Source organism: Mesocricetus auratus, unplaced genomic scaffold (assembly GCF_017639785.1).
Source record: "Mesocricetus auratus isolate SY011 unplaced genomic scaffold, BCM_Maur_2.0 Super-Scaffold_100015, whole genome shotgun sequence".
In the NCBI taxonomy this organism is placed as follows: Eukaryota; Metazoa; Chordata; class Mammalia; order Rodentia; family Cricetidae; genus Mesocricetus; species Mesocricetus auratus.
The window spans coordinates 19,485,326-19,499,524 of NW_024429198.1; the positions used below are offsets into that span (position 1 = coordinate 19,485,326).

Below are 14,199 nucleotides of genomic sequence, written 5' to 3' on the forward strand. Positions count from 1 at the left end.
TGCGCCCGAAAAACAACAAAAACAGAACAAGGAGTACAAGAGACGCTGGGGACATAATCAGCTTATCCTAGAATGGCACTGCAGAGGGACTATGTCAACTCCATATCTAAGGATGCTGAAGCAAGGGGGACTTGTCAAAATGAGGAGGGTTACAGAAGTGTTTTATAATGATCCCCTATGCAGGCGTCCACAGCAAGGGTACCAGAGAGCCAATGACTGGGTGATAGGCAGAGATCCTCATAGCATGTCCTGTGAGGACACTGTGGCACTGGCCAAGGCGTCTGCAGAAATTCTTTGTGTTGGGAATGTATGCAGGAGAGCCCTTTCTTCATGCCTTTTTTACTTTATTTAGCCAGTTGCAACTTGACACAAATAACTCCACTTTGATTCCAGCAGCCTTCAGTCAACATAAGCTAATGTCATGCATGAAATATTTTCATATAACACATATAAGTCGTTATATAACACATCACTACCTAAGCACTTATTTGTCATTGAATAAGCTCCCAGCAGCCTCTTTTTCCTCCCTGTGAAGCATACCGTGGTTCAGGGTTCAGCCTGGGTCCCTGTGCTTTCTGAGAGAGTCGCTTATCCAGTTTCAACTGTGACACACTTGTTTCTAGTGTAACAATCTGTGGCTTCTGAATTTAGCATCACATATCACCCCCCCCATGTTCACAGGCATCTATTTTATATGCTTAATAAAAAACTTTTATTAAAAAACTCTTGTGTAACTTCATATCCATTTTATAACTAGGTTGGTGTTTAGCAACTCCAAGCCACACTGGGATTTTTCCCAGGATTTTTATTTCAGTCTTGAGCCATATTATTGGGATAATAAAATAGTTATAATGGCCTTAAGCAGGTCTATTCTCACCAGAGGGAGAGGGAGTCTGCTGGTTAAACAGTTATAAAAAGGACAGCAAGAGACAGTTAAATAGAGCATGTTGCTTGGATTCTTAAGGCAAATGCCCATGCTGGTGATAATTGTTGGAGCTATTACATTTCCCTGTGATTATTCAATTACCACTGTCACCATAGTCCAATTTACCAATCCTTTAGAGTTAGACTTGAAAAGAAAGAAGTTAAAAATTCAGTAGTACAGTGAACATATTAACTCTGTCCCATTTCATATTTTCATATGCTACCTTTGTATGTATTTTAACAAGTTGTCCAAGGTGTGTGTGTGTGTGTGTGTATGTGTGTGTGTGTGCGCGCGCGCGCGTGTGTGTGTGTGTGTGTGTGGAGTGCAGTCTCCTAACTGTCATGGTGCACACGTAGAGCTCAGAAAACATCTTGCGTCACTCGGTGACTTCCCCCTTGTTTGAGATGAGCTCTTGCTGGCTCACGATGTTCCAGGGATTCTTTTTATACTCCTTCGTCATCATCACCCTGCAGCTTGCTATACTACATCCAGCTTTTACATGGGTTCTGGGGATCTGAATGCAAGTGCAGTGCTTGCATGACAGGCTCAACGTTTGCATGGCAGGCGCTTCACCCACTGAGCTGTCTCCCCAGCCCCCAATAATTTTGTTTTATGAACTGTGTTGATACTTTTTCACCTTTAGGAACCGCCTGCTACTGTTCACATATACTTTTAAATCTTACTTACTTTTAGAGCTTTAGAGCCAAGGTAGGGAGGTGGCTCTGTTGTTTTAACTCCAGCACGGTGGCTGCGCCTTAATCTATTGCTATTTCAGCCAGCAATTGTAACTCAGTATCACCAGCCTGCTTCCCTAGCAGTGTTCCCGCAGGCAGAGGCTCTGTTGCTGCTCCTAAAGGTAGCTTTAACTATATCTCTATCATTCTGTTTATAAATAAGACTCGAGATTCAGGCTGGGGTGAAAACTGCTACCTCAGAGCAGCTAGGTCGCAATTAGGAAATGTTCTCTCCTTGCTGGCATCTCCGAAAGCCCCGTGTTTCCGATTCACCAATCAGAAAACGTTGTGCCATCCAAACCCCACCCTACTACTTCCTGTGTCTCTCTATCTCTCCAGGATGCCCTCTGGTACTCTGATTACTTTCTGTCAACCAGTTGCTAATGCAGCCTCCTGACCCAAGATTAATTTTATTTAATTAACACAAATGCCATGATGGCTTTTGACCTAGAAAATATCACAAATTCGTAGAAAGGAAAGAGCAAAGTTCAGTTTTGCACAGCATGGGTACTTTGTAATCTTTGCTCGTTTCTGACTTGGTTCTTAACTTTGTTTTAAAAGTCTCGAGGCTGAGGAACGATTATTTATTTCTTAACCACGTTTCTTTGCTCTCCCTGTTGGCATAGCCCCCTGCCTGCAGTTTATGTATAGAAAGCAGTGTTCATTGTGCTTTCATGTTGGAGGAGAGGAGATCTTGTTCACATTGTGTTAGCATTGATTCCTAGGCAGTTGTTTAGTAAGGGAAGCAAGAGGCTGTCTGTATCACAGACATGTATGTGGTCAGGCATTGGCTAGATTCTCAGCATTCTTCATTTCTGCCCTTTTTGTTTGTTTGTTTGTTTTTCTTATCTTTAGAACCATACCTAATAATTTAACTTAGCCGTGAACAGTTTTCGTTTTCTTCTAGGCGGCAATGGAAGTCATGCAGTTCAGCAAGGAGGAAGTTCGGGAGGTTTTGAGGTTGCTGGCTGGGATACTGCATCTCGGCAACATAGAATTTATCACTGCTGGAGGGGCGCAGGTTTCCTTCAAAACAGGTGAGACAAACCTGCTACCCACCCCCACCCCTGCCCCCGCCCCCAATCCCTTGCCTGCTCCCCTTCACTGTTTTCCTCATGAGAGATTAGACCTAGAAACTTGATGCCGTGGTCCTCCAAAGCCATTTTTGTTTGTTTTTCTTTTTTGAGACAGGGTTTCTCTGTGTAGTCCTGGCTGTCCTGGAACTAGCACTGTAGACCAGGCTGAGATTAAAGGCATGTGCCACCACCATGCAGCTGACTCGTGGTCCTTTACAGAAAGTTTTTGGGTGCCTAGAATATAGCTACAGGTTTCCGCTCTCTTTGGTGCTGGGGCCTGAACCCATGTTCTCACCCACTCTCCTATGCTAAGCACATGACTGCCACTGAGCTGCATGCAGCTCAGGAGCTGTGGAGCTTCGCCCGTGTGACCGGAAGTGTCAGGGAAAAAGCCAAAGCCCATGAAACGTTCCAGAATAGGGGGTTGCCATCTGTTCTTATTCTTACTAAGAAGGAAAATGAGTCAAATAAGTAGAAATATGAGCAACAGGTACTTGACATAGGAAAAATGTTAAGTCAGGCAGTGTTCTGCTTTGTCTTGGTTTTTATAGTTCTCTCACTGTGGTGCCTACTGACAGAATATCATAATATTGGTTCAACAAGCGAATGCTGGGTTCATAGCCCAGCTCTGCTAGGAGTCGTTCCTCCTGTTATTTATCCCTTGCACTTAGGGCTTTTTCTTAGAGTTTGTTGTCTATATAGAATGCCAGTTGAGATTGATATATATATATATATATATATATATATATATGTATGCATTTTGAGAAGTTTTCTGATGGAAGCAATAAATAGTGTTGCGGAAACTGGATGTGTTTGAGATCAAAGTGTCTCTCTGGGAGCCCCTTCCATGGTCACTAGTTATGGAATGCTTGACCCCACCTAGTTCCTTTCAACATCCTAGAAGCCTGAGAAGCTCTGTTTAGGGTTGGAGAGGGATAAATGGTTTAGAGATTGAGAGATGGTAACTTTTTGAGAGGCTCTGCCTTCTGTAACTCACATTCTAGAGGACCCAGTGCCCTCTTCTGGCCTCCTGGGGTTATGCAAATGTACACAGATAAACAGGCAGGCAAAATGCTTATACAGAACATACACACACACACACACACACACACACACACACACACACACACACACACACCAGGGTTTCTCTGTATAAGAGCCCTGGCTGTCCTGGAACTCTATTTGTAGACCAGGCTGACCTTGAACTCACGGAAACCTGTCTGCCTCTTCCTCCCAAGTGCTGGGGATTATATGCCACCACACCTGGCATATATATTCTTTAAAAAGCCTTTGCTTATGTGGGCGATGCATGTTCACATCTACTGCATTACAAATTGTGATTATGGGGTTGGGTATGGTAGTACACAGGAGGTTGAGACAGGAGGATGGTGAGTTGCTGATCAGCTTAGGCCATGTCTCAACAACAAAAAGGAGCCCTGAGGAATGTAAAGCATTTATTAATTTATTATCTGAGCTGGGAATGTGACTCAGTCAACTGCTTGCTCTACAGGCATGAAGACCTGGGTTCTGATCCCCAGCACAGGGGGAGTGTCTGTAACCCCAGCACTGGGAGGGATAGAGACATGTGAATCCCTGGAACGCCTTGACCACACATGTATTAATTCACTTGATAATAATACAGACAGCATACTGAGATAAATATATTTGTGTGTCCCCAAACAGAAAAAAAGTCAGGAAAGAGAGTTCCATTAATTTACCTTTTGGCCACTTTTTGTGTTTGTTTTTTGTTTTCTTTTGGTTTTTTGAGACAACAGGCTGTCATGGAACTCAAGACCGGGCTGGCCTTGAACTGATTGAGATCCACCTGGCTCTGCCTCCCAAGTGCTGGGATTAAAGGTGTGTTCCACCACCACCCAGTCATTGCAACTTTCCTTAATGTCCTACTTCATAAAAGACAGATTCTCTGTCCCTTTTCAAATTTTACATATTTTTTTTGTGTGTATGTATGTGCACCTGCTTGTCTGGTTACAGGTGTGTCTACAGGTTTCTTCCCAACTAGATGGTAGTGACCTACCCACTGTGAGTGCTGGGAATCAAACCTGGGTCCCCTGCAAGAGCAGTAAGGACTCTTAACTTCTGAGCCATTCTCCAGCCCCAACAGCTAGCTTGTATCTGCTTTTCAATTCAGTTTGATGAGATGCTCTGTGCCTTGTAGCTTCTTTAAAACATTTTCGTTAAAAGTGAAGGGGGAAAAAAAACATTTTCGTTCAGACAAGAGAACGGTAGTGGCAAAGCCAGTCACACTTGAGTGCCACCAGTGAAAATAGTCACAAACGTCTTTGGCATCTCTCAGTCACTGACTATCACTTTGCCCAGGCACTGAGTCCTTCTAACCTGGCAATACTAAGGGAGTTATTGCCTTAACAATGAGATGTGCCTGAGGAACTGTGAAATGTCCTCTGCTTTCTGGTGTTGCTGTGTGGTTGGATTTGAACCCAGCTGAGGTCCAGCATCTGGTGTGTTTGAGGGACTGACTGTGGCTTCACATGTGCCTCCTTCTTCTTCACTTTCAGCTTTGGGTAGGTCGGCTGAGTTACTTGGGCTGGACCCAACACAACTCACAGATGCTCTGACCCAGAGATCCATGTTCCTCAGGGGAGAAGAGATCCTCACCCCTCTCAGTGTTCAGCAGGTATGTATGCCCCTGTCCTCAGTGCCATTGAAATTTGTCTCAAATGACATCCTTGGGGTATCTGATTCATGTCTTGCTTTGCGTTATGTGGCCACAATGAACCATTTAAACAACCAGCTCACAGGTAAAATATAAAGGATACACAAGTCTGGGAAATAGATGAAACAGTTTTGTAAGTGACAGAGCAACATAGTTCTGATGAGCTCGGGTATGATACAGACTGTCTGAGGCTGAGTCCAGATCCTTCCAATTAAGACTGTCTGTTCTTGGGAAATTGTTCACTATGCCTCAGTTCCCTCTTCCATAAGTCAAGGATGGTTATCTTTAATTCAGAGGACTCTTGTGAAGATACAAATAACAAATACTTGGTGTAACTATTTAGCATCTGCTGCAGAGTAAGCATCCAATAAAAACAAGCCATGAGGGTTATTATCCTTACTACACTTCAAGACAGCGAAGCAGTGTGTTGTCTGCTACTGCCTTGAGCCAATTTACATTGACCAGCCCTTCTAATCTTCCTTCTAGATTTTTGTATTAGACTGATTTATTTATTTGTGTGTGTGCCTTGCACTCATGTGTGGAAAGAACAAACTACGAGAGTTTCTCCTACCATTTGGTTCCTGGGTGTTGACACATGTCAGAAGGCTTGGTGCAAACAAAAACTGTCCCCACTGAGCCATCTCACCCCATCTGTCTGTCTGACTTTTTTATCTTTTTTGAACTAGTGTCTCATTATGTAGCCCTGACTGTCCTGACATGCTCTATGTAGACCAGGCAGGACTTGATTTGGCCAGGGTTCTGGGTTTTCTCAGCATCCTCTGAAATTGATAGCACCCCCAAACAACAGGAAGCAGTTTGGAGAGAACTATGCCCACCCAAATTCCCAATTATTGTTTATAAATGTTTGTTTTCCTTTAAAGGGTTGGTTATAAATGGTTGATGATCACAGTCAATCTCATAAAGAAAAAAGGGACTATGATATGGAAATGAATACTTTACATGGATATGAATTTTGGTTTACTGATACAAATTTAAGGTCAATTTTGTTTTATGTACATTTCTACTCTTGTTTAGATATTGTGTTTATACAGCTTATTTAAAATGTAATGTATAATTAAATACAGATTATAGTCACCTGTAATAGTCAAAACTTAGGTTTTCTAGATAAACAGAAATATATTTCAAATGGATAGGTATTCTTCAAAATCTTTCCGAGACCTACAAAATATGGCATTTAGAATGGTTTATTAGTGTTTTTCATGACAATGAGACACAACTGCTCCTGGCAATACCAATTATGTAGAGAGAAAGATGGGCATCAAAGAACCTCATTATGGAGTTTGCCTTCAACATGACAAAGATAGCCATTTGAATAAGAACCTGCTTTTGCCTGGACCTCCTGACAGCACTGTTCACAGGCAGGCCTTGAGTGCACAGAGGTCTGCTTGCCTCTACCTCCCTTGTGTTGAGAGACATGCTTTATCACACCTGGCCTAATCTTTTCCTAAATAAAAAACCTTTATGGGTAAAAAATTAAAATATGAAAAGAAAATAAATTTACTAGTAGGTCTTACTATTTCTAACCTGATAAAATATATATTAATATTCCTGTATATAGATTCAGACCCCTTTGTGTAAATGGACATATGATATGAAGTTGAGTTTGGAAGGCAGGTGTTTATAGGAGTTCTTGGTGAATGGGTCTGTCGTTTCTTTAGCTGCCGGTGTTTCTGGATGACGCTGATCCAGTTAGCTGTGAGAACTGAGTCCTTGCCCAGTGGGGTGGACAAGCTGCTTATGTCTTCTGCCACGTCTTCTCTCCTCCAGGCAGTAGACAGCAGAGACTCCTTGGCCATGGCACTTTATGCACGATGCTTCGAGTGGATAATCAAGAAGATCAACAGCCGGATCAAGGGCAAAGAAGACTTCAAATCGATCGGCATCCTTGACATCTTTGGGTTTGAAAACTTCGAGGTATGCCTGCAGAAACCCAGATGGGGGCCTTCTGTTTGGAAGCTGCTCTTCAACACGTTTCTCAAGGCAGCCAGGGACATTTTTCTCTCTTGCCTCTTTGTCACTTTTTTGTGTGCTCTTGAGGACCCTGAAGAGCTAACTCACTGTATCCCCACCCTTAGGTTAACCACTTTGAGCAGTTCAATATCAACTATGCAAATGAGAAGCTTCAGGAATACTTCAACAAACATATTTTTTCTTTAGAACAACTAGAATATAGCAGGTAAGCACCCAAGATTCCACTTCGAAATCTTTTTGATGTACAATCAGTAAGTAAATTAGTACAAAGGTGGATCTTGATTTCACATGGCCCTTTTCTTCTTCCCCCAGAGAAGGGTTGGTGTGGGAAGATATTGACTGGATAGACAATGGAGAATGCCTAGACTTGATTGAGAAGGTAATGGGTAGCTGAAGAATGAATGGTTGCAGTCCCAAGGGTGTCCAGCTGGGCTGATTCATATTTATGGGAACAAAATAACTTGTGCAAACTTGCACATCAAAGATGTGAATGTTTAGAACACAATGGGCCATTTGGAAACGTGAACGCAAATGCACTGTGAGGTTGGATTTAAATACTTGGCTGCTTCCAGGCTATTGTCTCATTGAGCTCAGTATTTTAGAATCAACAGTGTGTGTGAACTGGCCTCACTTAGACATTGAGTACTGCAAAGCCTTGTCAGAGTCACTGGTAGATGTGACAGTTGTAAAAGTTTATCCATGACATTTCGGTGGGTCTCAGTTTTGAGAAGACATCTAGAATTTCACTGGTTTTCTTTGTGCATTTCACTCTGTGTTTTTCAGCCCCAGGAATTGCAATGATGTTTTGTTTTTTTAAACACTGACTGGGTCAGAGCTCTGAAGTGGTCTGAAAGACAGACATTCCACACTTAATTCATTCAACCCTTGTCTTCCCTCTCGTAGAAACTTGGCCTCCTTGCCTTGATCAACGAAGAGAGCCATTTTCCTCAAGCCACAGACAGCACCTTGTTGGAGAAGTTACACAATCAACATGCTGTATGTCAAAATCTGTGGGCCTTTCATTTTTGTCTAAGCAGCAGATCCTAGCATTAAGAATATGTGGGATGGGGGCTGGAGAGAGGGCTCAGTGGTGAAGAACATTATCTGTTCTTCTGGAGGACAAGGGTTCAATTCCCAGGACCCTCATGGCAGGTCACAACTGTCTGTAACTCCAATTCCAAAGGAGCTGACACCCTCATACAGTCATACATGCAGCCAAAACACCAATCAATGCTCATAAAATAAAAATAAATATAATATTTTTTAAAAAAGAGTATGTGTGAGGTGCCCAGTGCTGCTGGCTGTACTGTGCTTCTCACATTTAATGTTCTGTGTTCCTGAAATCGAAGCTTTTCTCATGCCTTACTTACTAGAACTATTTTGAAAAAACGTTAGCTTCAGGGAAGCTGGACAGAAAGTGCCCAAGTTTATGTCCTGAAATGTTTAACCTATTGTTGTGACACAATTTAGAGCAATACTTACGAGTCTGTCCCTTGCCATATGCCAAAACTCTGATAATACGTGGCTAGCTTTGCAATCGTTGCCTTGTGTTAAATGTGGATTTTTTTCAAGAAGTCAAAGGAAATCAATGAATAAAATAAGACTTTTGTGTTTTTTTACATTAGAATAACCACTTTTATGTGAAACCCCGAGTTGCGGTCAACAATTTTGGAGTGAAACACTATGCTGGAGAGGTAATTCTTCTTAAGACATTATTGAGGGTGGGGATGTGGCTCATCTGCCACTGTACTTACTAGGAATATGAAAAACCCTGAGTTTGATGCCCATTACCACATAAACCAGGTATGGTGATACACACCTGAAACTCAGGGTGGGTGGTAGAAACAGGAAACTCAGAAGTTAAAGGTCATAGCCATGCCAAAATACAACTCTTACCTCAAAGCAGCAAGGGGAAGTCTTATTCTGAAGCCAAATATGAATGACCATAACTAGGAATACAGTTGTAGGTTATCCCAAACATCATGTTCCAAGGTGATAACATTTTCAAGACATGTTATAGTAACAGAACAGAGAAAATCAGAAATCAAGCTCTCTCATAAATCATGCGTTATTGGGAACACCGGGTAGGTAGAGCAAAGAGAGCAGAGAGCCTCTGCTCCAAGTCTCGGCTACTCCTGTTGGTGGGTTTCATATGATGATCACAAGGACATAGAGTCACACATACACAGGAGGGTAATAGGTATTCAAGAGGCCAAGATAGCCCAAGATTATAATTAGGTCCCCTACCTACAAACATTCCAAACTGTCCGCAGTTATTAATGTTCCACTCAACCTGTGTAGAATGGTCAAGCCAGGTACATTGTTGTGTTTCTGGGGGTTTCATCCACAATCAGAAATTCAAGGTCATTCTCACCAACAGAGGGAAGTATGGGTTCAGCCTAGGCTGCATTAGACCAAACAGAAATAAACAAACAAACAAACAAATAAAATATTTGTCCACTTGGTACTCACAAGAAGTAGTTGTTTGAAAAGCCAGGCACGGCTTTGTTAAAATGATTGCTTTTCATGAGTCTAGCTTTGACAGAAGTTGCTAGCTAGGTGTAGTGGCATCTGCCTGTGATCTCAGTACTCGGGAGGATCCTGAGTTTGAGTCTATGCCCCATACTGAAATCTTGTACTGGAAGAATAAAAGTAGTTGATCGTAACAAAACTAATTCATTGAGAGTATGACACTTTGTCTTGTTTTGTTTTCAAACAAGGTGCAATATGATGTGCGAGGCATCCTGGAAAAGAACAGAGACACCTTTAGGGATGACCTTCTCAACCTGCTGAGGGAAAGCAGGTATGTGTACTGGGGTCTCTTCCAGGAAGTCGTTAGCAAGCAAATTACCACGTGTGCAAATGTCAGTCATTTGTGATTGCAGAACAGACTGCTGTTGCGGAAGCACTTGGCTTAGCTTCTTCCACAGACAAATCTCATCAGTGACTTAAGGGATGTCATAGAGTAGCAAGGACTGCCACTTAATGATGCAGAAACAACAGCAAACCCAAGAGTTAGATACTGACGTCACTTCTGTTACAGGTGGGGAAACTGAGGCTGGGAGCAGCTAAGTGGTTGTTGAGGGTAGTATCTCAGCTGGTAGCCAGAGGCTGAGCTTAGCTGTCAAGAACGTTTGACTCAGAAACCTGATCTTGACCAGTTTAGCCTGCTTTCCCCACTACAGTCTCTGAGCTGTTTTAATTTCAGGTCTGGTTTCTCATTGTTGTGAGATGTCAAGGAAATTAAGCAAGGGTTGATGCAACCAGAATCATAAACATATTACACATACATGTATTCATTCATTCAGGAATTGCAAGTGCACACCATCGAGAGTTAAGGAAAACATATAGAAACTTTAATGGTTAGTTTTGCAATTTGTCTCTATTAAGCCAGGAAGTTCCCTATTGTCCAGCGACTTGTTGAAAAGGATTTGAGACAAGGCCCTTCTTGTAGGCTTTCCAAACCATTGGGGGATCTAGCAGGAATATATACAGAAATAAGTTTTTAGTATCTAAGGAAGGAAGTAGACAATTGTAAATACCAGGTGGTCATCCTGTCACATAGCCAGCTATGAACTAGGGTGAAGGGAGCCAGCCCGATATCTGAAGCATTTGATCTTGAAATTTCTGTCCTTGCATATGAAAAGGCACTGCTTAAGCTATTATCAGCTCTTTCTATTTGTAGATGAAATGCAGGGATGCTGGGAAAATGCCACAGCATGTTACCTGTCAAAGGGGCCTTGGCTGTTAGCATTAAAACATTTAAATACAAGCTGCTTGTGAATTTGACCTGGGCACACTTTATTGCCATGAAGAGCCCATAGGCTGAATATCAGCAGACCAGGGTCACAGGGTATCTCTGTCCTAGTGTTAAGGGGTGCTAGGACAGGGGTAGTGAATTTGCTACTGCAGCCTGGGGTTTCCTTTTGCAAATGGGGGAGCCTCTCTCCTTGCTGTAACCTTTCACATCTGTGGTCATCCTGGTGACAGTGAAGCCATCAATCTTCCCAGCCTTACAGCACACAATATCCTCTGTGCCTGGAATATAACAAGTTATGGGGAAGCCTTTTGCTTTATTAGTAGTGGCAATGGTTTAATAAATTGACTAGCATAATAAAGTTGGGATCAGTACTGGTGGAGACCCAGGCATAGCTCTTCTAGCCTTAGACCACATTTCCTCATTTTATTCTTGCTTTAGTATCAAAGAACAAATTCTAAAATGATTTCCATTGTTCCCAGTGAGCCATCCGATGCTTATATAGAAAGATGGAGCATCTTGTATTTGTGATACAGCTGGGAAGTGGAAGAGGCAGGATTTGAACCTCTATCTGTCTGCCTTGCTCCCAAAACCTGTCTGATTGGACCTTCACAACACTACACAATGGGCATAACCCAATAGCTGCATCTGTTAGTTCCTCCATGGAGTTAACCGAAAAAAGAAAAGAAAAAGAAAAAGGTCAGGGAATGGTGGCACACGCCTTTAATCTCAGCACTTGGGAGGCAGAAGCGGGTGGGTCTCTGTGAGTTTGAGGGCAATCTGGTCGACATAATGAGTTCCAGGACAGTCAGGACTACACAGAGAAATCCTGTCTCAAAAAATGAGAGAGAGAGAGAGACAGAGACAGAGACAGAGACAGAGAGAGAGAGAGACAGAGAGAGAGAGAGAGAGACAGAGAGAGACAGAGACAGAGAGAGAGAGAGAGAGAGAGACAGAGAGAGACAGAGACAGAGAGAGAGAGAGACAGAGAGAGAGAGAGAGAGAGAGAGAGAGAGAGAGAGAGAGAGAGAGAAGACAAGACAAGACTGTGGCTGTGCTGAACATGTACAGACTTCTGTCCCTGCCATCATTCCCTAAACTTTACCTACTATGGAGAATGTCCGTTATGTTGTTGCTGCAAATAATCTAGACATGGTTTGGTGGATGGAAAGATGTGTATGTTCATGCAAGCGTTGACCTGTCATAAATAAGGGACTTGAGTGCTCACTTGGGGCATTGCTTTGGGTGGAAGGTCCTAGAACCTGTTTTCTGGACATCCAGGAGGCAGCTGTGTCACACTGTGTAGATGAGGAAGTGAGGGCCACAGAGGAGTTTAGGTGGGTGTCCAGATAGGCCTATTCGCCCATGAGGCCCCCACCCCAAGTCATTGTCTTTCCATTTCCTCCCTCCTCTGCGGAAGTCTGGTGCTCCTAGGGCTGCCTCCGGCCACCCAGCACTGGTTGTCTGAATCTTCTGTGTGCTGTTGCAGCTCTCCAGGCCACCATGTTCCATGTTAATTATCACCGTGGAAATCCACTGTAATTACACTGCCCAGGCACCTGACAATCATGTGTGCACACCTCACAGTCCCTCGCTTCCTTCACACAGGTTTGACTTCATCTACGACCTCTTTGAACATGTCTCAAGCCGGAACAACCAGGACACCCTGAAATGTGGAAGCAAACACCGGCGGCCCACAGTCAGCTCACAGTTCAAGGTCAGTCTGCACCACTGGCTTGCACGAATCTCTCATTCTTTTTTTTGGTTTTTCGAGACGGGGTTTCTCTGTAGCTTTGGAGGCTGTCCTGGAACTCACTCTGTAGACCAGGCTGGCCTCGAGAATCTCTCATTCTTATGATCCATATAACTGAGGCAGGAGTAGGGTGTACGGGGAAACTGGACCTTGTTTCTGTTACATCACGTTTTTAAGGCGAGCAGAGCTTCACAGGTGAACACCTTGGGGGTTGGGGATATAGCTCAGTAGTTGAGTGCTTGCTTTTTCTTTTTAATCTTGCTTGAGGACCTTGGTTCCATTTCCAACACTTAAAAAAAAAAAAGAACATAGAAAGTATACACATGAACATTTAGACTTTCCTTTAGATTTTATAAATTAAATTAACAAAATAATTTGTACTATTCTTTCCCTCTAGTGGCACAACAATCTTACGATTACCAATGTCATTAAAGTAGAACTATTTCAGTACTTCAAGTCATATTTTTATTTTGAGACATGGTGAGAAGGACTGTGTAAGCATGCCAGTGCTCAAGCATTTGGGCATTTATGCTTATAACAACATATTTAGTAGGTTATTGTTCTGATGATTTGCCATGGGAAGAACCTGGAACACTTAATATATCTATAAAAGAGATGCATACATACATATACAGATCTGTATACAGGAGAATTTAAAATGTATGCATAGAACATTGAAATATTTTTAAAAATAGATATGTGTATATAATATATAAATGTATCAATATATGTATTTTCACACAATACGTGAAAAATATGCATTTAAGTAAGGGAAAGCTATTCAATGTTGAAATAGCACATGTTGCAAGGTGACATACACCTTTAATCCCTGGCACTCAAGAGGCACAGGCAGGAGGATTTCTATGGGTAAACAAAAAAATAAAAAGAAGAAGAAAGAAAGAAATATCACATCTCCTTTAAAAGACACATATATATCAAATACCATCATACCTGGGAATTTAGAATTGTATATTCAAATAACAGTGATGCCAGTTACCCAAATCCAAGGGAAATAAGGAACACCAACATTTTGAATGTGTAAGTGTTTTCTGTCATTTGGAAATACAGCCTGTGAAGATCAATCCCCCTCATTTAATTATCCAGCCTGTGAAGATCAATCCCCCTCATTTAATTATCCGTTTGCCCTTTGACTGAAGGGGCAGTGGCTATCCTGTCAGTCAGCAGACACTGATGAAATCTGCCCTGCGAGTTGCTCACCGGGATGCCAGGGTTGTGCTGCTGGAGACTGAGGGGCGGGAGGAGCTCCTCA

At 42.5% G+C, this 14,199-nt stretch overlaps 1 protein-coding gene across 3 annotated transcripts in view; it reads left to right on the top strand.

Annotated features, from left to right (window-relative positions):
- The window catches only part of Myo10 (myosin X), a 192,802-nt gene that overhangs the window by 114,077 nt on the left and 64,526 nt on the right, over positions 1-14,199 (top strand). For all 3 annotated transcript variants that reach the window (XM_005081299.4, XM_040757665.1, XM_040757666.1), the window contains 9 exons: positions 2,567-2,696; positions 5,270-5,388; positions 7,216-7,362; positions 7,524-7,624; positions 7,732-7,798; positions 8,323-8,415; positions 9,045-9,113; positions 10,140-10,222; positions 12,785-12,893. In XM_005081299.4, coding sequence (XP_005081356.1) covers positions 2,567-2,696; positions 5,270-5,388; positions 7,216-7,362; positions 7,524-7,624; positions 7,732-7,798; positions 8,323-8,415; positions 9,045-9,113; positions 10,140-10,222; positions 12,785-12,893 — 918 coding nt within the window. The remainder of the gene's footprint in view (positions 1-2,566; positions 2,697-5,269; positions 5,389-7,215; positions 7,363-7,523; positions 7,625-7,731; positions 7,799-8,322; positions 8,416-9,044; positions 9,114-10,139; positions 10,223-12,784; positions 12,894-14,199) is intronic.